At 37.2% G+C, this 23,279-nt stretch overlaps 2 protein-coding genes across 2 annotated transcripts in view; one reads left to right on the forward strand and one right to left on the reverse strand.

Annotated features, from left to right (window-relative positions):
- The window catches only part of LOC146167930 (protein unc-80 homolog), a 29,517-nt gene extending 17,553 nt beyond the window's left edge, over positions 1-11,964 (forward strand). Inside the window, exons 31-56 of the mRNA XM_083386173.1 lie at positions 158-324; positions 837-994; positions 1,682-1,807; positions 2,193-2,336; positions 2,546-2,733; positions 3,332-3,487; positions 3,575-3,652; positions 3,923-4,102; positions 4,481-4,678; positions 4,904-5,024; positions 5,100-5,284; positions 5,509-5,637; positions 6,244-6,360; positions 6,446-6,537; positions 6,836-6,960; positions 7,272-7,401; positions 7,488-7,613; positions 8,156-8,246; positions 8,317-8,486; positions 8,858-8,966; positions 9,115-9,232; positions 9,364-9,534; positions 9,723-9,851; positions 10,048-10,169; positions 11,596-11,700; positions 11,779-11,964. Coding sequence (XP_083242299.1) covers positions 158-324; positions 837-994; positions 1,682-1,807; positions 2,193-2,336; positions 2,546-2,733; positions 3,332-3,487; positions 3,575-3,652; positions 3,923-4,102; positions 4,481-4,678; positions 4,904-5,024; positions 5,100-5,284; positions 5,509-5,637; positions 6,244-6,360; positions 6,446-6,537; positions 6,836-6,960; positions 7,272-7,401; positions 7,488-7,613; positions 8,156-8,246; positions 8,317-8,486; positions 8,858-8,966; positions 9,115-9,232; positions 9,364-9,534; positions 9,723-9,851; positions 10,048-10,169; positions 11,596-11,700; positions 11,779-11,964 — 3,621 coding nt within the window. The remainder of the gene's footprint in view (positions 1-157; positions 325-836; positions 995-1,681; positions 1,808-2,192; positions 2,337-2,545; positions 2,734-3,331; positions 3,488-3,574; positions 3,653-3,922; positions 4,103-4,480; positions 4,679-4,903; positions 5,025-5,099; positions 5,285-5,508; positions 5,638-6,243; positions 6,361-6,445; positions 6,538-6,835; positions 6,961-7,271; positions 7,402-7,487; positions 7,614-8,155; positions 8,247-8,316; positions 8,487-8,857; positions 8,967-9,114; positions 9,233-9,363; positions 9,535-9,722; positions 9,852-10,047; positions 10,170-11,595; positions 11,701-11,778) is intronic.
- Positions 11,965-14,966: 3,002 nt separating this feature from the next.
- LOC146167931 (uncharacterized) lies at positions 14,967-23,116 on the reverse strand. The gene is made up of 14 exons (XM_083386174.1): positions 23,083-23,116; positions 22,318-22,550; positions 20,361-20,491; positions 20,138-20,273; positions 19,616-19,735; positions 19,259-19,464; positions 18,390-18,614; positions 18,170-18,263; positions 17,909-18,074; positions 17,691-17,774; positions 17,534-17,625; positions 16,625-16,756; positions 15,974-16,146; positions 14,967-15,645 (listed from the first exon to the last, which is right to left on the reverse strand). Exons 1-14 carry the CDS (start codon positions 23,114-23,116, stop codon positions 15,333-15,335), a joined length of 2,139 nt encoding a protein of 712 aa, XP_083242300.1. The 3' UTR covers positions 14,967-15,332.
- Between the last annotated feature and the right edge of the window lie 163 nt (positions 23,117-23,279).

Here is a 23,279-nt window from a genome sequence, read left to right on the forward strand (position 1 = left end):
TTCCCTTAAAACGTACGCTATATAAAGACGCAATGATACAAGTGCACAGTTGTTCGTATAACTTTATCATTTGATGAGTACAAAAACTTTTAAGTTTTCTTTGTATATTTTTAAACAAGAAATAAATATAGCTTAAAACGTTTTTGTCGATTTTTAGATAAATGTCCCTCCTCCTTCATTTACCTTCTCGGGTAGTGACCTTGGCTTGGAATCCACTGTGATCCCCGATCCTCCTTGGATCCCCAACATCATCAATGTGGATGAAATCTTGGCACAGAACAGCACCTCCGCTCAGAGCGCAGCGCTTCTCGCCACCGATACCTTGTAAGACCAACGCTATTTTCACACTTTTAATTTTACATATTATTTTTTTTTTTAAAAACATTATTCGGCAAATTTGGTTAAGAAAATCATTTTGCAGACCTGGTATTGTTTTAAATAGAAGCTACTTTAATTTTATTAAATAGCCTTACGCATGTAACAACAGAGTTGCAAAGCGCAAATTTTGAGTTTGGAAATGGAGTCTGACATATACGGATCCGATCCGAAACGAGATAGCAAGTGCTAGTATCGGTACGCGTCCGATATTTTTGTGGTATAAGTCCTGATCAGATGAGGAATTAATTCGTTTTAACGATCCTGGTTGGCTATCCCATACTTAAATTTGGTACTTTGAAAGGTAAATTAAGTGGAAGATTTAACCCTAAATTAGGAGATAAATTTTATTTCTTGCATATTACCCCTGAAAAACATGGCCCGGCCAGAACGTTAGGGCGAATAAAGAATTTTAACCCTTCTAAAGACAACACTGACTTTAACGGGCCTTAAACGTTTAGGTCGCATTATAAGGAGCAAAAACTGAAGAAGCTGTTGCAACGAGACAGTGAACAACGCGCTATCGCTCGCAGCAACTTCCACCTAACCGATGTCCCATTGACGCAAACTATTGTGAACGAAACCCGCAAGAAGGAAAATGCCGAAGATCAGGACGAAGGTATGAACAAAGGATAAAAATATAAAATTAGGTGGAAATTACATTTAATTTTGCCTTATAGTCGTACTATCTTTGTCATGGAGTTCGATCATTGTATCAATTTCGTACCTGTATTTCGTTGTCGCACTCTACGAGTCTTGCAGCATGCACGACTTGTGCACGCGTTGCTCGCGTTGGTATTTCGCCCGCGTTCTAAGGCACAGTAATTATTGCTTTACGTTGGAATGATGATTGCATTCTGCGCCCTATTACCGTGCGTGCTTTTTGTTCTTGGGTACCACTTTACTTCGTCGCTCACGAATAATAAACCTTCTAAGAATACACAAAATCGTTAAGCGTTCCTTATTTATAACAGAAATTTAAAAAATAATACAACAATCTCTAAACAACAAAAAGGTTGTTTATATCTACTGGTATTTTCAAGTAGTCATTCTAAATACTTATTTAAAAGATTTAGATCTTACAAAATTGCCCTACCAACAAATTGCACATTCAATACGCACTCCCCCAACAGGAAAACGCCTTAAAAGCTTTTACTTAGTAACTTCGCAGCTTGTTTCTACATAAAACTGAGCAGTTCTGTGAATATCGCCATTCTGGTGACGCGGTCCTGGATGAGTTCACGACACGTCTCTGCAAATTCACGCAACAACCCTATACTATACCTCATGTTTTTGTTCCCTATAGATGCCCTGAATGCCCGTCGCCTCTCGTCTCGCGTGCAAAGCGTTTGTTCGACGGTGTCAACTTGCGATTCACGCAAAGAGGAGTGGAAGCGACTTAGTAGGACGAAGATCAGCTCTCATGATACAAGTAGCACATTCTTGCTTTAAGCACTGAACATTGATAAAAGCACAATAATAACTGGATCTCCCTCTAGTAACAATGAATGAATTTTAAAATGCCTAGAATATAACGAGTAACGATACACCTTGTAACTTTTCGCTCATACAAAGATTTGTTTGAACAAAACTAGAGGTATTTCAGCCTGACTATCTTGTGGATAACCACAAGCTTCTGATTAAAAATACCTGTGGTGCAAATTTAACAAAAAAGTGGGCTTTATTGCACTTTTATTTTTTATGTTTAAAATCAAATAGAGTTCACTTTAATAATTGTATGAAAGAGTGTGATCAATCAATATTGGTGTGTTCAGCCCATGTTTTTATGGCGTGAACAAAAATGTGTAAATTTAAAGGCAGTCAAGAGAACGTGTACAGGGTTGATCACAGTGCCGCCACCTTTCCCACAAGTCCGTCTTTTCCGCCCTGTATTGCTGCGTGCATTCCCACCATTCTGAACTTAACCACAGATGTTGAAATTACCAAGGAAACGCAATCGGGTAAATCGCGTATTTGTCATATCTTGTTACCCTTTGAGGTATTCATCTCTCCATTGTTCTTGTTTTCGTGATGCAAGAGTTTCAAATTCGACTTTGGATCTTTGTTTATAATAAATATATATATATATAAGTTACCACATTACCAAACAAAACAACCTCCGTGTATCGCCCCTTAGTTATACGCTCACCTTAATTTGCTATATTTCAAGTGGGAGATGTGGCGCGTCACCTGGTGAGTTCCTGTTTGAGTGAGGACCCGAGTCTGTTTCTGCACAGCGTGGTCGAAAAACTGACGGCCAAAAGCGGACAACAACACGCGCTGTGGATCTTGGGGCGGTTGCCTATCATCGTGCACGATATATCACCAGCGATTGCACACGTTGTCATCAGTCATTTGGTAAGAGTAGCTACAAAGTAAAAATTTCTACCGCTTCTTTGTATATCAAGGTAAAGTGTAAAGCAGCAAATGATTTTTTTTATAAGCCATGTGCTATATATGATCGATTTTTTAAATATAGATTTAAGAGATTTAAATTTGACACTATCGCAAAGCAGAAATCGCCCGTGTTGTAATGACTTAAGTCAATGACTTGTCACTGTTTTTAAATGACTTGACTTGACTTAAGTCTTTTGGGCAAAATGATTTGACTTGACTTTAGTCATTTGGGCAAATGATTTGACTTGACTTTAGTCATTAGGGCTAATGACTTGGGTAAAATATTTTTTTTATTAAGCCATTATCCTAATCTTCGGCTTAACTTGAAGTTGACTTGCTTTAACTATGACTTGACTGGGACTTGACTTGGGCAACCGATGACTTGGACTGGGACTTGTCTTGTTATTTATTCAAAAAGATTTGACTTTGGACTAGTTATTTATGAATTACTTGACTGGGACTTAAGGCATTTCAAAATGACTTAAAGAAAGTTTTCAAAATGACCTGAGGAAATCGCTATTGATATTGATTCCAAATGATTCCATCACTTTGTTTTTAGATCGAGTGCATTCTCCATAACAATCGTCTTCCCGCTGCAAACGAGAACCTGATAGCTTCTTCTCTTCTCTCCATTACCGCGTTTGTGCCTTTTGTGCAAGCTATTGACCTTAAGACTTTGAAACTAGCACTGAGAAAAGAACAAATTGATACACAGGTTCATTTTTCTTTTCACAAACAACTGTATGTTTCAAATTTTACGCTGTTCATAATATTAATTAATACTCGTGATCAAAATGTACAGATACTGATAACGGCTGGAACTCCGGGAGCGAAGAAATTAACCGTGTGGAACCAGGGAGATTACTACATGCCGACACAGGTATACTAAGGCTATTCTACAAATGTTTAATTATAGGATAGAATTCACCGTTTAAAATTTACTACTATACTTTTTAACTTTTTAGAAGTATTTTGTCATGATACAACGGTATAAAAATATTACACTACGAAAAACATATCTACTTCCAGAAATGCAAAGTGTTGGTTGTCGCCTTTGGCCCCTAAATAACGTGTTCCCAAATGTAGTGAATGATCTTACATACATATGTATACCTAATTTATTCGACTTTCAATGTTTTTAAAACTCTAGATTGACATTACCGACAACAGCACGTTCGATTCGGTTTTACGCGAGGCTCTTGGATCAATAGATGTACCGGAGGCCGAGCATGACAGCTACCAGTTGTTTGATATCAAGAAAAAACAGATCCTATGTCGACATTGCTACGTTCGAGACTTTTATCAGTTCCGAAAGGCCGACTATCCTGAGGTAAGTGTTTATACTCTATTCTTCGTAATAAAAAAAATAGCGGTTTGAAACATCGCCATCATATAAAAGGTAATCTAAGATAAGAGTTAACTTAACAAATGCGTGGATGATCTTTGGTGATTAAAAAGAATGTATTTCAAAGCAATAGCCTATATAACTCATTATTCTTAAGAAAAGCAGCCCTAATTTGCATATCTTAAAATAACCCTAACAATTAAAAAAGACTAATTTCTAAAGTAAGATAGTTTTTGAAAAAAGCGGAGCGCCAGACATTCTCGTTAATGGTTTTACTCCTGTCGAGTGCAATAGTTTCGTATTTCTGTAAATGGTCTTTTAAAAAGTGACAACCAATCCAAACTGTTAACAAATACCACTAAGTTGAACTTGGTGCCAATGGACCGCGACGAAGGAGTTGTGCTGATGACCCAGCGCGTGATCGGACTCAAGTTGGCCGAAATCGCTCGTTTGAGGTTTGCCATCGCTGGTCTCTGCCACCAAAAGAACGCCGTCGATCAAGAACTGAACGCAAATTTTCTACAGGACGAATTTAAGAAGCTCTGGAGCTTTCCGCGAAAGGTGGGAGATTCCATCCATTTGCTTTTTACTTAAAGGTTTAAAAAAACTGGTTAATGTAAGGGTAAACATGTTCCGAAAAAATCCTTTAAGAGTCGTTTCGTCTGCTATAAGACACACTTTATGATGTGATGCAGATATATTAGGCAACAATGATAAAACTGGTCAAACGTTGTCATAGATTAATTGCAGTAAACAAAAGTAATTTTACTTTTTTTTATTTTTCAGGCAATGGACGCCGAATTCTTTTTGTTCGAAACAAAGCAAGGCGAGATAATTCGTCAGTTAGATGTCGTGCAAAAGTTCTATTGGGTCGAACTCATCGTCACAGTTATGCTATCGCTATCAAGTGGGTACTTCACAACGTAGTTTAACCATGCTAAATAATCAGCTGTATCTTAAAACTGTTTTATGATATTTACAGAGGATTTTCCTTGGGAAGATGACCTGATATGCTTCATGCACGTTTTAAGCGCCAGCCTTGTAGTTCATTGTGAAGAGGCACCCCTGCTACGTCGCTATGCTGCAGCTATCATTGATGTTGTCGTTCACTTGGGCCATTCATTTACTTTGCTCGGCTACAGCTTTATACTGCCTTCAATCCTTTGCGTTCGTTAAATTTTTCCACTATATGACTTTTTCTTGAGTGCCACTTATGTTAGATATCTGGCTAAACCACTAATTACTAAACATATAGTTTGTCATAACAAAAACGACTTATGCAAATTTAATTTCAGAAAAAGTGTACATCCAACAAATACACATTGCTCAGGCGCATATTCTGGTTAACTCCCGATTTGAATCAAAATCTTTACTCTGTTTAACTTTATTAGATTTACAGCAAGCATTATGACAACGAGCTGATTCGCTCCTGTCTGGAACTTGTACTGAAGCAAATGTTCAATGTTCATCGTCACCCTTTTCTATTGCAAGTCTTTGCCAACGCCGCGCCACTCCTTTCCGTAGGTTTTATCAGAAATTTGTCGAAACAATACTAATTTAACATGCAATTATAATATAAATGTAAATCGCCGAAAATGTGCCTTGTTGATAACCCTAACAAAACTACACTAAGATAAAGTTAGATTTTTAAACTAAAAACAAAAGGAGAAAAGCCATCTTAAAAAAACAAAAGATTCTTTAATCGTAAACAACTTTGCCTCTACATGAAAACAAAACTGTTTAAAAACGGCAAAACGTATTACAATTGAACGACCCAGTACAAAAGTAGGCTAATATCAAATGCAAGATATACTTTTATAATCTCTGATAAAGAACATATTCCATAGGCACTCTAACTCTTGCAAACTGACTTGGTTTTACTTATGTTTGTTCTAACATAGTGGTTTCCTTTACGGCTGGGCGCTAGTTATTGTCGTATGGACTCTGCAAAAAGCCATGATTGTTTTCACGAATCATTTTTTTGTGATATGAACATTGAACAATGCCGTTTTCATAACAATCTTTTATACGCAAAGATATAGGGAAACCACAGCCGTAGTTTTCCCCTGCCACTCTACTAACACAAATTGATAGTTGCCTACATATGCTCTTACTTTTTTGTTTAGAAATACAACTGGCTAAAGCTTGCCGGTGAAACAGATCCAAAAGATCAATTGTCACACAAAATATTCTTTCAACTGCTTTTGGCTCTGCTCGACCCCAATGGAAACGACCCTTTGCAGGTGGAATGCACGTTATCAACCTCATGACGATTCATTATTTAAATATGGTCAAATATGTAGGCTACATCATTTATTTGTTTTCAAGGTGATGAGTCTTGTAAAAGCTGAGAAACCGCTTACTCCGGTAGATGAGACGCTTAACGAAGCGGAATCGGTGACCTTTGGTGACTATTTTAGGTTGGTTTTAGTTTTTATTTCTCCTAAACCCCTGAAATAAAGTTTTCTTTCCAAGTAAAAACCGCCGGCGATACTAAATATCGGTCGTACAAAATCACCACGTTGCGTAATAAGTGGATCCCTATAGGTAAACCGTCAAAATAACATTAGCATACCAGGCCCCTCGTTTAACCGACGTATAAATTTAGACTAAATGCATACAATAAACATCAAAGTATTATGCTAACCGATTGTGTACCTCCTCCAACAGTTATTGCAATATACAGTTCGCCCTAAACTACGCGAAATATCGTTTAAGACTTTGTATCACCGTGATCGCGTACCAGCCCGAGTCCAATCGCACACTTGAAATGCTAATCGTCGTTAACAGCATTCTTCCGTGCTATCTGGAACATGTACAATCAAACAACCCTCCAACGAAAGGTAAGAAGCCTTAGGAAGATTTCCTTTACCAAATTTGTTATTTTGGAGCATAATGGTTTGAGGTTGTAGTAAGACGTAATAAGAATATCAAAGCCCATAAAGAAGTAGGTATCATGAACGTTTCGAAACTTTTTATTCATATTTAACATATAAAAATTGTTATTGTTAAATTTGTTCTTGTTTATAATTTTATTATATTATTGTGATTTACAAAAGTGTCATTTCCTTTTTATTGTAATTTTATCTTTATTGCCCCCTAAATTTAAGTTATGTAAATATTTACATTTTTTTCTTTTTTGGTGCTTTCACAGAATATGCCCTTTTAAACGAAATGGCCATCAGCATAAGATCTCTTTTGTCGTGTGTGGACGTTCTCACACGAACTATTAACAGCAACCCACAACATTCGGATCAGCAAACACAATACGCCAAAGATCTCGGGTCAGTAACATGTTTTATTGAAATACAAATCGCAGTGTTTCAGCTTTTTTCACGATGGCTCTTTAAACTTAAGGATTTTTTTGCAGAAAAATCGAAGAAGGCCCTGACAAAGAGAGCGCAGTGGAACGACGGCAAACCAACGAGGAATTTGTGGCACCGCGTGACGTCATCTTGCAACTTTGCACCACGTTTTACACTCACGCTAGAGGGCGGTAAGACTTGTTTCGGCTGATACGACAGGCGTTATACACGCATCATGACAAAAATAAAATAATTGTATTTATTTTGTGTAATATTCTGTCCAGTGTTTAAGGCTCTTAACGTTAATACCCAAAATATTGCGCTTCTATAAGGCTGGGTGAGACATTCAACCTATAACCTTGATTAGTCGGCCTAAAAAAGATTTTCCGCATTCTGTGCACAAGATATATATAAAACTGTTTATTTACTGACATATCTTGTTTGCACAACAATTTTCCAACCGTATTATAGCCCTAAATCCCTATTGTAAGGCTCACGGTGTAATTCACATTGTTATTAAACCGAAATCTCATATTGAATAAAAACAAGCTCCCAAGATGAAAGACCCGAGTAGAAACAAGTTCATAATTTTTTATTTATGAAATAAACATTTTAAGCAAGGGTTTACCTGGCCGGGTAGATATGCCTTTAACTGTTATTTGATTCGGTATTTGCTTATAACCAAGTGGAACGCAAATGTTCTCAAATCTAAAGTTAGAAGTTTGGCGTACAGGTTGCAGATCCTCAAACCAAGCAACACTGAGGAGTTTTTAAACATCAAGTCACACATTCGATTGGCAGAGATTGCCAACTCTCTTCTAAAGGTAAATAAAATAGTTAAATTCGGAACGGAAATATACGCTTCGGTTCAATAACAACGTATGTTGATTTTAGTTTCTCACCGACGAGTCACTTCCTTCAGTGAGCCTTGGTCTAGCTTACTATATTAAGCGTATGTTGCCCATTGTTGATTGGTCGAACGAGGCGGTTCGGCCTGCTCTTTTTCTCGTGCTCAAGAGACTGGACAGATTTTTCAGCAAAATCAGCAAACTTTCGACTAACAAGTTGGTCAAAAATATGTTATTTGTACGTCGTACCCTAGTTTAATAAATTGAAACTTGGGTTTGACATGAATATTCGACATGTCGTATATAAAGATTTGTTGTCCTGAATACCTGCCATATGCGACTCACTCATTAAATTAATTGCGTATATATTGGTTCTTGAACAGATAGATGATTTAGGTAAAGTAATTTGTAGTATACTAAGCATGGCAACGGTGTTTTGACTCATAACCCCAAAGGGCCAAGCACTAAAAAGTATTTTTTTTTTTTTTATTTACTCTGATATTCAAATCTGGGATACCTGGAATAATATTATAAACTTTTTTTAAAGATACCTTTTTCTTTTTAATATTTTGTATTTTACTGTGCAGAAGAAACTCCGATTGGCGCACAGTGTCGGTTATTGTAAGTGGCTTGTGTGACCTGCTGGCCAGACAACCTGCCGTTTCACACATTCCTCATCTAAAAACATTTGTTAACGTAAGTTTATCTAACGCTTATGATTAATAACGTTCGAAATTTAAGACCAAAAATTGGACCACAATGGCCTAAGGGGTATAGCAAGTTTGATCTGTACATGTAAACGCTATGATACATCAACTCACATAAATCGGGTATTCTTTTTTAGATGAGTGCCTCTAGGCAAGTCAGTTCACTAGGTGCGATGGGAAATGGCCAGCTGTGCAAATGCAAGACAAATCTTAATATTTCACCAACACTTACACCAAACGTAATTAAAATGATAGGTGAGATAAAATTTGCTGTTTGTAAGAAATCTGTTTTGCAAGTTTTTAAAAGAGGCAGAAATTCTCTTTGCGTAATAAACAAATGTTCTAACTAGTTAAAAAAATTGTAACCCTATCATTTCGTTGCAAAGTTCTACAATCCCACATACTGGGCGATGGATTTCGACTTGAAGATATCATCAAACCTCTTCTCGCCACGGAAAAACCCACCAATGTGCTTCTAAATCTTATTATTCCAATCTGTTTGTGTGTGGCTGGAGAGACCCCCATTCTTCCTCATTCTAATGACATGATCGGAAAAAGTAAGCCTATAAAGGAAGTTTAGTTATAAATCAAAAACAGCTTTAAATTAGCTTCTTCAGCAAAACATTATAGTTAATGACTTCACATCGCATTACGTTTTGCGTGAATTTCATCTGAAAGTAAATCCATTACCCCGAAACAAATATATTTTTAATTCAGTTTTAATGTAACTTGATTACGTTTGCAGTCAAATGGAAGCTGGAGATTCCCAAGTCAGACGTGGTCTTCCTCTTAAATCTTTGCGTCGATGCCGTGTATGGAAAATCCCGAAAACCTGGAACCAACATCAGTCAACTGTTCTGGGCAACGTCACCACGTGAGAGGGCAAAAAATATCTAGTTTTTATAAAAATAAGTTACAGTCCAATATATTGGCATGTACACTGTTAATATTATTTATTTTTGGTTTCAAAACAACTAAGAGAAATTGTAAGTAGGTATTTGCTTAACTTACACCCTTGCAAAAATAAAACGCAATAATTGTAATCATTCAACTTTTTTTTAACTTTATAGTAACTAAACGTAACAACCAAATGGATGCAAAAGTGGCACTTCTAGCCCTCAAGGTTATTATTGCCTGTTTCAACTCGCAACTGCAGGGCGAATGGTTTGGCCTGGCTCAAAGGATCAAAGACGTCACTTTTCAAAATATAGGTATAATCGGTTGTACTGAGTTAACGAATAATCTGCCGATGTCACATTAAACAACACTAACAATTTACTGATTCGATATGGTTGTCCTCGTTGTTTGTTGACTTTTGTTGAAAAATTGACCAATTGTGCTTGGTTAAAAATAGTCTAAAGCAGTGCTTTTCAACCGGGTGTGTCGTAGACCTCAAGGTGTACCATGATTTTTAAAGGGTGTACCACTTTGATGGGGTTTACAGGGGTGTACCAGATAACGCATGACAATAGACCGATGACTAGCCATCTGATAGCAGTTGCGTTACTTTGCCTCCTCTCACTGACCATTGTGAGTTAATATTTCTATTATCTTACATTATCGTGCGACCAGTTTGACCTGTAGTAACTTGTTGTTTTGACGTGACTTTGTGGCTATTCGACATAAACGACGTAAACGATGGTAAATTAAGCATCTGCAGTTTTTTGCTGTACTACCCTGGACGAGAAATTATCTTATGCCCACCAGAGTTTAGGCTTTTTCCCAGAGTTCAAAATTATTAAATTAACGCACTTATTATTTGCGTTAGGATTCGGGTTAGCGTTTGGGTTCAGGTAGGTCAAGTAATATTAATTCTATCTCACATTTTTTGTTATTTTCTGGGAATTTTCAGCGAAGATTTTCAATTTATCTATGCCGGGAGTTTACCTAAAGGTCCAATTAGTGCATTGCCACGACCTCAAAGTCTAAAAGTCAGACTTTTCTGCCATTGAATGCTTTAATTGTCGTAGACCTTCTTGCGTAGAACTGCACTAATTTGTAACAGATCGGGTGGAATTTTGGGTATCGCTTCTCAACATTCCTAAATACCGAAATCTCAGTAAAAAGGCGATTTTCATCCTTGTTCGCATGCCCAGGACAAGCCTTTGCGGGCGAAGATTTTCTGCGCTTGTTGAAATCAAAACCAAAAGAGATATTCTATCAAGAATGTTTATACACTTACTATAGGAGCACTCGAAACAAGGCTATACTTCCGTTCACACAACTGACTGGAAAAATTCAACAGCAACTTTCATTAAATGATTTGTTAATGTATAAAGATATGCTACGGCCTTCCTATACTTGCAGCCCTGCTTAACCTTATTCCGATTAGGATTACTTCAGATTCGGTTTATTGCGTGGACTGGGGTGTATAAGTTAAACGTAAAAAGGTGTACCATTCCGAAAAAGGTTGGCAAGCACTGGTCTAAAGACTCTAAAGTATGATACTAATTATACATTTCCCGAAGAGTTAAAAAATATGCCATTTATATTGGAAATATTGTTTAAACCTCCGTTCCGATTTTTCTTACTAACTATTATCCAAAGTTTAAAAAATATATGAAATCATACCACTGTGGTGAAAAGCCCCTACGATACTACAAGTAAAAGAACAAAAGTATTCTTGTTTTTCAGGTGGCATCACTATGTGGCATTTCATGGTGTTTGTAATGTGCTACAAGACGCCCTTGATTATACACCTCAGACCTTTTGTTATGCGCCAGGTGAGCCTTTATAGTTATACACGAATAAGTTGGCTGTACTGGAAAGTTTTTAAACGGTAAAATTTTCATGAAACGCAGTTCATGAAACGAAATGTTGAAACTGTGGAAGAGGTTGAACTGCGGACAACCCTGGAAAGACATTTGAACGGACATCAATGCACGCCCGTCATGATAACAGACGTGATCGACGGATTTGTGCAGGAGGCACGTGAACTGAGGCGAGCTTGCCAATCTCCAGTCAAAGGTAAACGAGTCTACATATGACATAGGTTTGCACAGCTTTAATAAAACTGAATATGAACTATCATTAGTCTGTGTAAGTTCGTCAGTTCATATATTTATTGAAGGTTATAAAAAATAAAGTTATATAGTTAATAGTTATTCATTAACGCTTATCTTAGAACAATGTATCATTTATTTATCAGGACACGAATCACATTAATAATTACCTCCGACAGTGCAGTCACAATTAAAAACAAATAAATGCCTATAACAGACTAGGTAATTTTTTTTTTCTTTTTTAATTTTTACAGTCAAAGATACAAAGGAAAAGTTTGCCATTAAGAATCTACAGTTTTGTTTCAATCTTCTTTTCTTTGTGCTGCGACAGACCCTGTTTATTTATTATATTTCAAGGACCAACGCACGTCAGAGCAAAATCAACTCGCAGGAAATTAATTGCGGATAGAGCGGGCTGTTCAACTTCGGCAACCTCACACGGGGCAACGACCGAGTTGATTCCTTCGCGGTTCACCTCTTTCCGCAAAGTTCTCGTCACTTCGCCAGCGTCTTCGCCGAAGCGGACCCTAAAACAGCAACAATTGTCCGACGATGACATTCCGCCAGATGAAAACGATAAACTGTTGGACAGGTTGGCAGCTTCTGACAGTTTTGTAGATCGTAGATCTGTCAACCCACAAGTTTTCCCGTCACAGAAACAATATGCCGTTTTAAAACTAGTGATGTTTTGAATAAATTTAACTGAAATAAAACAATTCAGTTAATGTCGAAAAGTATCTGGTTGAAACGTGTCCAACGAAGCATGGAAAAATACGAGAATCGGTAGAACAAGGAAGCCCTGTTCAGTCGCTTATTGAATATTGAGTTATCAGTAGTTACCTTAGTTTTATTTAACATAAGTACTTCAATTACAAAAATATTTTGCTCAGAAGACGATACATTTAAAATACTTGAATAGCTATTATTAAAATATTTCTATGTTTTATGTTACCAAAAATTGTTTTTTAGATGCAAATGGTTGTTTTTAATAGTTCTTTAAAATAAATATGTTATGATTCATAACGGAGAGAAATTGTCCAATTACTCGATTTAGTTATGAAAAACGAGTACCTACCAAATAACTATAAAATGGAGTCAATGCATTATTATATTTTCCGATTACATTCCATATTCTTCGCAGGTCTTCAGATAAAACTACAACTGGCAACAAGTCTCCGTCATTGGTTCGTCTTATAAGTCAAGTTTTGGCACTGGTAAGTACACTAGCCTGTTGAGGATTCTTGGGATTCAACATGGGCGATACGATTGACGTAATCTTATGTTTATAAGCGTTAGTTGGCGAAACATTTGAAGTCACATTTGCCGCTCTGACGTTGCAGTTTTCAGTGGTTTATGCAAATTGGCGTACGTCATGGCCTTTAAGTTGCACGTCTCTTACAAAATTAAGACAATATGTTGCGATAAATTCCGTAAACACCCGTTGTTTCTCGTGCAGAGAAAAAATTCAAATTCAAGCACAAATGATGAAGCTGGAGAGTGCTCCACTAGCGCCAGGTACAAACAGATATAAAAAAGTTTATTTTTATTTAAAGCATATAATTGGTTACAAATTTGCATGGACATATTTAAAATGAAAAGTGACATACAAAAAATGAACTGTTACACAGGTTGGCGAATTTTACACCTCCGGATATAACGGTTGATATGTACGAAACCCAAGGTCGCTCGGTGAAAAGGTGAGAACTATTACCGTTATATGCGCATACGACTGCTGGGTCATGGTTTAGTGTTTAACACTCAGCAATACAAAAGTAATTTCGAGTGTTTCACATAGCAGTCGGAAATGATTTCATATGCAGGAGAACTGTTTAACAATTTATCCTTTTATGTATTAGCTATTTTATCTAGATTAACAAATAACTTTATGCTTTTCTGTTACAGGCAAGCCAGTATGCCAGGTATGTACGATTTCGCGTTTTCATGCGAGTTTAATTGAAACATGTTTATATTGATGACTTTAATTTTTGCAAAAATTTCTCTACCCCCAAAAGCAGAACTGTCGATCTTGGTCGACAAACACATTAGGCAGTCTTCTAATCTCGAAAGTATAATAAAATTCGAAACCAAATAATATGGAAAAAGTCGTGCAATTTGCGTTGTTACACACTAATCTTTCGTATGTCGGGTAACAGGCTGGACTTAACGTTTAAATTGTCTGCTTGTAAAGCGTCGCACTTCTCGAGGGATTCCAAAGGCAAGACGAAGGACAAGTTACGCTTGCAGCAAAGAAGAAGGCGCACAACATCTGATTCTCGCGACAGGAAAGAAGTCGCCGAATTAACCCTGCTCAAGTCGGAATCGCCCAGCAGCTGTGAGGTCAGCGGAAGCGAAGCAGAGGCACAGCCGGAACACCATGTGTTTGTTGACGCCAAAAAGAAAATGAACAAACTCATGGCGAACGCCAGTTTTCGTCGTTAAAGTTGTATGAAGCAATAGCGGTGCCTGTTAGGTGTGAGCGAAAGAGTAAAGTCATATCTAGATGATCAGGCAGAGTGCGCCTGCTGTTCGACAGTACAAGACCATCACAAAATATATTTCGCACCTAATAGTATCCGATTTTTTCTCTCTGCAAATGCAAATTGTTGAAACTGCAGTATCGATGCTCTCTGACACACGCACCCTGTAGATTGCTCACTACAAATTCCGTAATAGGCATCAACTTTTGTCATATAGTTTACTTCGCTTTTCAGTATTAATTGTAAGTTCAAACACTGTGGATAATAACCTAGTGCTCTATTTTTTTATATTACTTTACAGGGTTATTTTCTTTCTTTAACGTCCCAGCAGATACCAATATTTATATTTTTATTTTAGTTCTATTTTTTTAGAACTATGTAAAAACGGAAACCGAAAATATTATGTTTTTTATGTGTTTAACACCGTACGATAGTTATTTTTATCTATCAGCATTTACAATCAACCACACTAACATATTGCATAAGAGGACTGGATTACATCAATGAACTTTATTATTAATGCGATACTAAACCCTAATAACACGTTATTCTATATATGGAATTTTCTTGTTTACACTGGTTCCAAAATCCATTTTTAATATACAAGATAAATTAAAAATTAGATTGTACTGTTAATTTTAGCAATCGCTATTAATCAAATATACATTTTCAAGTTGTTAGCTGCGTAAATGTCTTCGATTATTACGAGTTTTCATCTGTCTCTTGTCTTGAGTACTGTTGAAATATAAAACAGAGATGTTACGCGGCATGTAAAACAACGAGTCATTTTTTAACCTTGAAATTAACGACAGAACAAATTACGCCATTACAGCATATCAACAGCAGGCCGAAACAACTCTAAATCGCAGTGTCCCGTTAGATCGCACAGCCGAATATCTCGGCGCGCAGTGCGATGCGGCGGCGCCACTGTCTCGGATGCACACGAACATAGCGGGCCACCAGGGGCGGGTAGAGCTCGCTCTTAGCCGGGGAGTTCCAATTCGAGTTTCCTTTAAGTTCTGTCCTCCGCAGTCCGGGCCTTCTCTCGGCGCGCTCCGGAATGTGCCAGTTCCACTCCTCGTCGTTCCTGCTGTACGAGACCATGAAGGCGCGCACGTAGCCGATCTTCTTGACTCCTTGCAGCGCAATCGCCGTGACGTTGTACTCGCCGCCCAAGTCGGCCTTGAACCTGTTTTGGCAATCATGCAAGACTGCAAACGGCACATGCCCAGCACTGTCCAGTGATATGCGAGGAAACTATTACCCGAAAAAAGGCGTACCCGAAAAGTATAGTTATGTGACCATTGCTGACACTCGAAATCGTCCAAACAGCGTTTTTTAAACCCTTAACACATATTGGAAAAGTTTATAGTATAAATGCAGGTATACATGCTATACGATATATATTTGTCGAAAAAATAACTTTGTGGAAAAGTTATGAATTCCAGTATTATTTTTAGCCAATAATACTTCGGAAAACAATCAAATTCAAGGCAGTGTTTGCACTAAATAATTACCACAACTGTCGACTGCTTGATTTTTTAGCTTTTTTCGGCACCCAGGCTGACCCACTGTTAAGATGCCCCCAATCAGGGCCATGGGTTTGTCGACAGAGTTCCAACGAAGTTAGTACGTAACGACAAGCAGCGGTAATCTGCACTGACGTGTTCAGCACTCCAGACAACGAGTCCTGTAAATATTGATTGCTATGCTTGAGAATGGACTCGTCGCTAACTACACTTCAATAGTTCTTTATAAAGTTCGAACGCCGTTCGCACAAATTAAACTGTAACTTATTTTTTTAGCAATGTTTCATCAGTGGTTCTGTTCACTTAATAAAAGCGAACACTGTTATTCATTTACAGAAATAAATACCCCGGGCCAGGATTTCTGGCTCGCATAGCATTTCGCTAAAAACGGCATAACACCTACAGTAATCATTTGAAATAGTTCCATTACCCACTTTACTTTACGAATCCCTGGTCTATAACTGTAAAAGTATTTAAAGGCTGCAATCCTCAATATATACACACCGGTGATACTATACATATATATAGTTTGCCAACGTCTGTCGGTAATGTTTGTTTTAGAAAATCTTAAATGCTTGGCGTGAACCGTAAACAAACATTGATAAGCGGCTTTACCTTTAAGAGCGGCCTATCACAAACTGTGCCTGACTGTGGAAGCCCTTCTGTAGTGGTGAGAACTGGAGTTGTGGTTGTGGTCGTGATTGGAACGGCGTCTGACTGACAAGAGCTTTCACTGAGCTCCTCTACAAGCCTCCATACTGAGTTGATCGTCTGTGAATATGCAGAATTGTATAGACAGGCAAGTTGGCAAATTGGCAAAGAACAAATCAAAAAAGCGTGTTTGCTTTAAACAAAATTGTAAAAGAAATATTTCGTTGAACCAATTACATTCGTTGGGTGACCATATTATGACGGTATTTTTAAAAACATTACAGTATTTTTTAAATTTATACCGATGTAAACCAAGTCATACCGCAGTTAAATTTGGCGGTTTTCTTTTATGTTATAGCCTACATGAGGTAAGAGCACGTTAAGGCTCGTAAATTTGTAATTATTTATGTAAAACAAATACCGCACAAGAAAAATACAAGGTCAAAGTGATTTAAAGGAAATAAAACCCTAAATAGCGTTCTAGATTTCCTTCATTTAAGTGAAAAATTCGTGGTAAATAAAAAATTTATCATTTGAAAATGGCAATGTGCTGCGTTTTTTTATTTCTCGTCATATCTTGCTAAATGCTATTCTTGAATGACACGATGTGTAGTTTTGTCAGCGCAGACATGATATAAAGAACAGAAATGAACATCAGTAGAATATTTAGCCAATGTAAACATACGCCTAAAAAATAAAAAATAAAACGAATGGAAATGAACAAATTTGAGTCACGAACGATAATGCCTTCAGAAATATTACGGCATTGCGATTTGTTGTGCCCCTACTCTATTTGGATTTACTTTTAATAAAAAAAGCAGTGACCCCTTACTATAAACTAAGTAACGTACGTGTTTACCAACTTGACATCTCAATGGCTATGTATACTTAATTTACCTGAATTATAAATTTTACGTTGTTGTCAGTCACGTGAGTTGTATCGTCGCAATTTGCATTGTGACATCGCCGCATGTAACCGCGAAGTGGCCCTAAAGCGTTGAAAACCATTAGTTATCACATGTTTTATGTTTTGTTTAAACAAGTAATATCTTACCAGTGTCTGTAATAGAAATGCATGGCAATGGAACTCGCAGCCGCTGAAACACCAGACAGTCATCATGTCCTGCTGCTTCTCCATCTGGAAGACAATATTTCACGCCATGCTAATTATAACTTATATGGTTGTGCTGTAAAAAATGAATTGGGTTTTTCTAGCAACGAAAGGGTATAAAACACAATGGTGATGCCGTACCTTGTGCTATACTTGTTTACCTTCAGCACTTAGACCCTTTCCAATTAATGCGGCGTTGAGATTTGTCGTTGCATCTGACCAGAACCTCTTTAATCGTGCGACGTGATTCGAAACCCGACTTGCGCCACTTTGAAGATCACCGTAAGAAGCCATAATCCAATCACCGGCAAATTTTCGTCGGGATACCTGAGAGAAAAACAAACTTGTAAAAAAATAATAAAAATTTTAAAATTAAAAATAAAATAAGGTTAACGACAAAAAATCTAAAAAAAAGGCCAAACCTTTTTCTCGAATTTCCGAAGAGCACGATTTCCGCGGCTCGAGAGATGACTCGTAACTATTTGATAATAGTTTGGTAGCGATTGTGTGGAAGGCCTAAACGTCATGCTTGGTGTTGTATAGGGATACACGTTTACTGTAGGCCTACAACCTTTTTAGGTTTGCGTTTGGACAAGAAACGTTGACCTACCAAAGATGTGGATACACAACACATTAGCTCACCTGTTGTCATAGTTTAACAAGGAATCAAGGTTGATTGCTAGTTGTAGCCTTGATCCGGTTCTCCGCAAATGTGGCATCAGCCAGCCACAAACGAAATGGGCTGCCCCGGCAAGTCCGTTAAACTGCTCGCCTACATAACAGCTCGTATACCCACTGTTGGAAAGACCATCGGCAAAGTGACCTTCTTCGTTGAAGTCTGTGGCAACCAGGATCACAGTATTGCTTCTGCGTGTAGCAAAAAAGTACTTTATACATCTATGTTCCGTTAGTTACCGCGTTGTTTATTGAGTTATTTTACGTGCGAAAAACTAAAGGTCAAATGTCGCAATGCTATAATACTGTACATCAAGCTTACCAAGCTAATCTTAAATATTTTACGGATTTACAACTAATGATACTATCATCTATAATCACGTTGTTTAGCACGGAGACAAAGACAATTAGACAATAATGTTAGTGGTCGTACATTATTTATAAGTGTTTGTTAGATAAATATTTTTACGAATTCGATTGCTATTGTTTTGCGTAAATTACAGAGTCAACTTGGATTAAAAGTCTTTTTCGTTTAGCAGAAGGTTTTTAGCGAAATAATAGACTAGTGGTTCCCGACCGGGGTGCCACAGCACCCTGGGGTGCAATTTTTAATACTCAAGTGTAACAAAAGGTTTTTGGGAATGTTTAAAAATCTGACATTTGCTCTGATGATAAGTTTCTTGATTCAACGCTTTGTGTACGGTTAGAGTATAAAGAATCAAATTAAATTTACGATATGTGTGTATAGTTGATTGTGTTGTTCCAGTTCCGTATGTAGTAACATTACCTCAAACCACTTAACGAAAAGTCTAGTTGGGAGCGTCACAAAAGTGTACCTGCTGCAATCGTCTCGGCGTTCCAGCAAACGAGCAATCTCCAGCAAGGCAACGACGCCGGACCCATTGGCGTCTACACCTGCGGTTCCACCAGAATGTGTGTCGTAATGCGCCATAATCACGATTACTTGATCACGCATCGTCCCGTATTTTGACCCTCTGATGGTTGCTATTACGTTGTAGCCCCTCACAACAGTTTTAATGTACTAAATAACAACAGTCAACCTTATATTACTGAAAAGGGGACAACGGAATCTATTACAGTGTAACACGTATTTTAAACAAAGTTTACGTAATATAAACTTGCTCAAAAGAACTCAATACCATAATTATTCATGTATCATTTTTTCTATATACCGAGGTAAAAAACGCGGGAGCCTTATCTTCTTGATCAACTTGCCACACATTAAAGTGTTGCATTTCCGCAGCCAGACCAAAATCATTGTAGAGTTTCAAAATTAATTTTCGAGTGGCAACCTGTAAGAAAAAGTCATTGCTCAATTCGCTAAAATCGTACACCGAGAAGTGTTTTGATAAATAATGACTTGCAAAGCCAAAAAGGTCGAGTAGATCGACATCATCTTGATTAAGACGTTTCGATACGACCTTGTATCATTTTCAGTTAATGTGACTGAGAAGCAATTCAACCATCACTTAAAAAAGGTGGGACGCAATTGTTATCAGTTTGAGTTTTTATATATAGTTGGAGCATTATTTAGCAACTTCAGGTGTTAAACAGGTACAGCGGTGTTGATAAGGTGTCAACGTTCAGTTTTTGACTTTGCAATTCATTATCAAGCTGCATTATAGATCCGTGCATAGTGTACCAGTGTTTTGTTTTATTATTTTTACTCTACGGATAGCGTTTAAAATTGAAACCTTGTTTGAAGGGTCTGCCGCATGATGACGGGGTTTGGAAAAAACTCCTGAAAACCAGTTTCGAATGTTTCGTTCGCTTCCATGCCCCACAGTGTCGTGGGTCTCCGGTATAAAAGTGGGAAGGATGTCGTTGCATCTGTATGCCAGGATACCAAAATCAAAATATACGCATATTTCAAATTTCATAGTGCACCTTTACAACTAAAAAACACCTTCGGTTTACCTGTCACCAAGACAGCAATATTTACACAGCTCAGTTTGCTTGTCTGTTTTGTAGCACGACTCTCTGCACTCCGGTTCACATCTGCGTGTGTACTCCACCAGTCCAATCGAAGTGTGATTAAGAACTGTGGTCTATAAGTGCATCGTTACATCGTATACCAAAACACGGTGGCTAACCTTAAGGCACGCGTGTAAAAAATGTCGCAAAATTAAGCTTTATACATGAAATGCAGTTCTATCTTAAACGCACACGGTTCTTTAATTTAAATATTGTTGTTTTAGTTCAGGGTTCGGCAACCTTTTTTGCACTGCGGACCGGTTTATACCTAAAATTTTGTCGCGGACCGGCTTTCAAAAACAACAAATGTTCAGGAAAGGAAATTTATTGCAACTTTCAATGCGAACTTTATGCTTGTTTTGCCGCAAAGAGATGGTCCCATCTAGGAATCATTGAACTTACTGAAACCGCGGGCGGCATCCGGCCGGCCAATCAATTTAATTTAAGCCAGCCCGCAGCTCAATTCAATAAAACTTTTAGGCCTTTACGTGTTTTCTTAAATTCCACTTGTATACCATTATTACCAATTCCTATATTCTTACCAACTTGTCAAAATAAGGATATTTAAAGCATTCTTTTAAGAGAATTTACACTTTTGTATAATCTATAATAATTTATGATCCTATTTTTGACCAGGCCCTTTCAATAGTTAGCCTACGTAGTAATATAAAAACGAAAAAAAATAATGGCAATATGAAAAAGTACGAACCGCAGACCGACACCTGAAAAGTATAGGATAGGCTACAAGGCTTGTCAGAATAACTTTTTTGATAACAAAAATACTTTTTTTAAAGTGATTGATGTCAGAAAAATCATTAGGCCTTTTGGCCTTTTTGTCATTTTTATAGAGTCTAAAACTATAGAGGCTAAAACTAATTAAACATTCATAGGTTTTTTTCGAAACCTTTCCATGTCTAAATATCAAAATAATAACTTATTTTATTATAGGACATAGTTAATAAACATTGTTTGCATGAAATTCTATTGCACTATAGGGTGAGCAGTGAGCACGCTTAAAATTAAAACACATGATATTTTAGCCCATTTTTCGATATATTGTAAGTACTAGATATGCATTATGGATGTTGTGAACGTGCTGTGTAACTCTTGAACCTCTGAACCTCACGAAAGTTTATACTAATTGTGATTTTTTATCATACCAATCAACCATGGAGTAGTAGGCTATATTAAAACGAAGGTAAATGTGTTTTAAATATAAAAATGCATTTAATTGTGGTATTTTTTACTTTTTATCACGTTTTTACGTACAGTTCGTGTTTAAACAAAATTTTAATCTGACAACCCTGCTACGGACTGGCAACCAACTCCTTGCGGACCGGCGTTTGCCGACCACTGTTTTAGTTGATACACGAATAAAGTGCGACATTTAGTTAGTTAAGCTGTGTGAACAATCGTGGAATCACGAGAGGGGAATAGTATACGATGAGACGCATTGCCGTTCTTTGATTGTAAGTATAAACATTCGTTTCAAATGTGCTTTTTTGACTAAACACTATCTTTGGTTAGTGAATTTTTTTTAAGAGATAATAAAGTAAGGGGATAGCTTTTAAACTTGCTATTCACGCAGCTTCCGGGATATTATGCACTCAATATATAATTGTTAAAAATATATATTTAAATAAGCAAATACTTTGTCATTACATACAAGCATACTACACTTAAAAATCATTATACTACTTTTATGACTAATTAACCTAACTATGAATTTCTGGTACACAATTATTAACATTGCCAAAATCTTTATAAGCTTTAGAACTCATTGGCAAAACTTTTAACTTTGAAAATAATTTTTAAGATAACAAATTGATTTGAGACTGCATGTTTATTGTGGCAATTTGCAAAAATTCCATTTCTAAGCAGTTTTAAACTTGTGTCTTACCGAGCAAGTTCCGATACACGAAGTTGTTTTCACGAATCTCGTGTAATCCTCATCTACGGTTTGCCAGCACGAAGACGTCACCGTGCTGATCGTCGTACCGTGACAACTGTAACAAGTTCTAAAATAGAGCTGTTCGAGCTCGGCTCCTGTCAACGACACCGATCCGTTTTTGGCGCTGCCAGCATTGTCGGGAAGATTAAAGAGCTGATCGAAGAACACCGCAGATGACAAAACTACGAAACCAAATTGAATACGGTAACAAATAGTTTTTAATGGTACAATCGTTCTTCCGGCAAAAAAAATATATATATGTTTTCGCCTTTAGTTGCAATTATATTGCCCTGATGAAGATTGCCCGAATAGGTGGTCGAAACGTTGGCACTTTAATATTTTTTTTTGCCGAAAGAACAATTGTACCATTGAAGCAATGTCTGGCAGCAACAGCATATTCAAATAATTTTCAATTGAAAAAAAATACAAAAACGATATCACGCGAGTCGTACTATGGCATTGCGGCAGCAGGTAGCGTTAATAATACGAATATACAATTTAAAGAAAAACAGTAAAGTTAGTCGATTGTACCTGAAAAGATAACGTGCCTTACTTGGCAATCCTTACTAACATCGAAACTGCACTAGAGTTAGGATTTAAACGGTATGTCAAAGATGATGTAAGCATATTTGTAAGCCAAACATTTTCAACAATTTTTGTTTGCTTTTTCTAATTACTTTAAATTAGGAACAAATAGAAGTTGTAATATCTCACCAAATAAACTGAAAATCGTGATGAGTCGAAGCATGGCTGATGTTTTACTACTATTCTGTCACCTAGCTGCCTCTTTAATGTTTTGTACACTGAGTTGCTACTGGATTACACTCTTGGTTAATGATTACTGCTCAAATCAGAGTTAGTAAACAGGTCCAAGTGTCTTGTTTATGGGATATCCTGTATGGTCACTGCAT

This window comes from Ascidiella aspersa, chromosome 1 (genome assembly GCF_963924565.1).
Source record: "Ascidiella aspersa chromosome 1, kaAscAspe10.2, whole genome shotgun sequence".
Taxonomy (NCBI): domain Eukaryota; kingdom Metazoa; phylum Chordata; class Ascidiacea; order Phlebobranchia; family Ascidiidae; genus Ascidiella; species Ascidiella aspersa.